This window comes from Fulmarus glacialis, unplaced genomic scaffold (assembly GCF_000690835.1).
Source record: "Fulmarus glacialis isolate BGI_N327 unplaced genomic scaffold, ASM69083v1 scaffold22617, whole genome shotgun sequence".
Classification (NCBI taxonomy): Eukaryota; Metazoa; Chordata; class Aves; order Procellariiformes; family Procellariidae; genus Fulmarus; species Fulmarus glacialis.
This window is the reverse complement of record NW_009221550.1, coordinates 1-295: the sequence shown is the minus strand read 5'-3', so window position 1 is coordinate 295 and position 295 is coordinate 1. Positions and strand designations below refer to the sequence as shown.

At 66.4% G+C, this 295-nt stretch overlaps 1 protein-coding gene across 1 annotated transcript in view; it reads right to left on the bottom strand.

Moving 5' to 3' along the window:
* The window catches only part of DHX34 (DEAH (Asp-Glu-Ala-His) box polypeptide 34), a gene marked incomplete at both ends in the record, with an annotated part of 3,268 nt that extends 2,985 nt beyond the window's left edge, over positions 1–283 (bottom strand). The window contains one exon of the mRNA XM_009581161.1: positions 5–283. Within this exon, the coding sequence (XP_009579456.1) occupies positions 5–283 (279 nt within the window). The remainder of the gene's footprint in view (positions 1–4) is intronic.
* Positions 284–295: the final 12 nt, after the last annotated feature.

The following is a 295-nucleotide window of genomic DNA, read 5'->3' as shown; positions in this document are numbered from 1 at the left end:
CCACGGCGCGCAGGAGCCGGTCCCGGTATTGGGAGATGGGAAGCGCCGCTCGTTCCCGTTGGAGTTTGGCCAGTTTGGCGAAGCTTTGTTTTTGGGTGAAGTCTAAATAGTGCAGCAAAGCGACGCGGAATTCGGAAAGGCGTTCCTGGGGCACGCCGGAATCTCCGCGCCGGCCTCGGATCGTTCCCTCCACGTCGGCGCTCAGCACCGAGAGGTTGATGCGGTACCGGGGGTCGTATCGGCGGGGCAGGTCGAGGCGGCGGGCGGCGGCGGGGGGCTCTGCTTGATCGCGGCG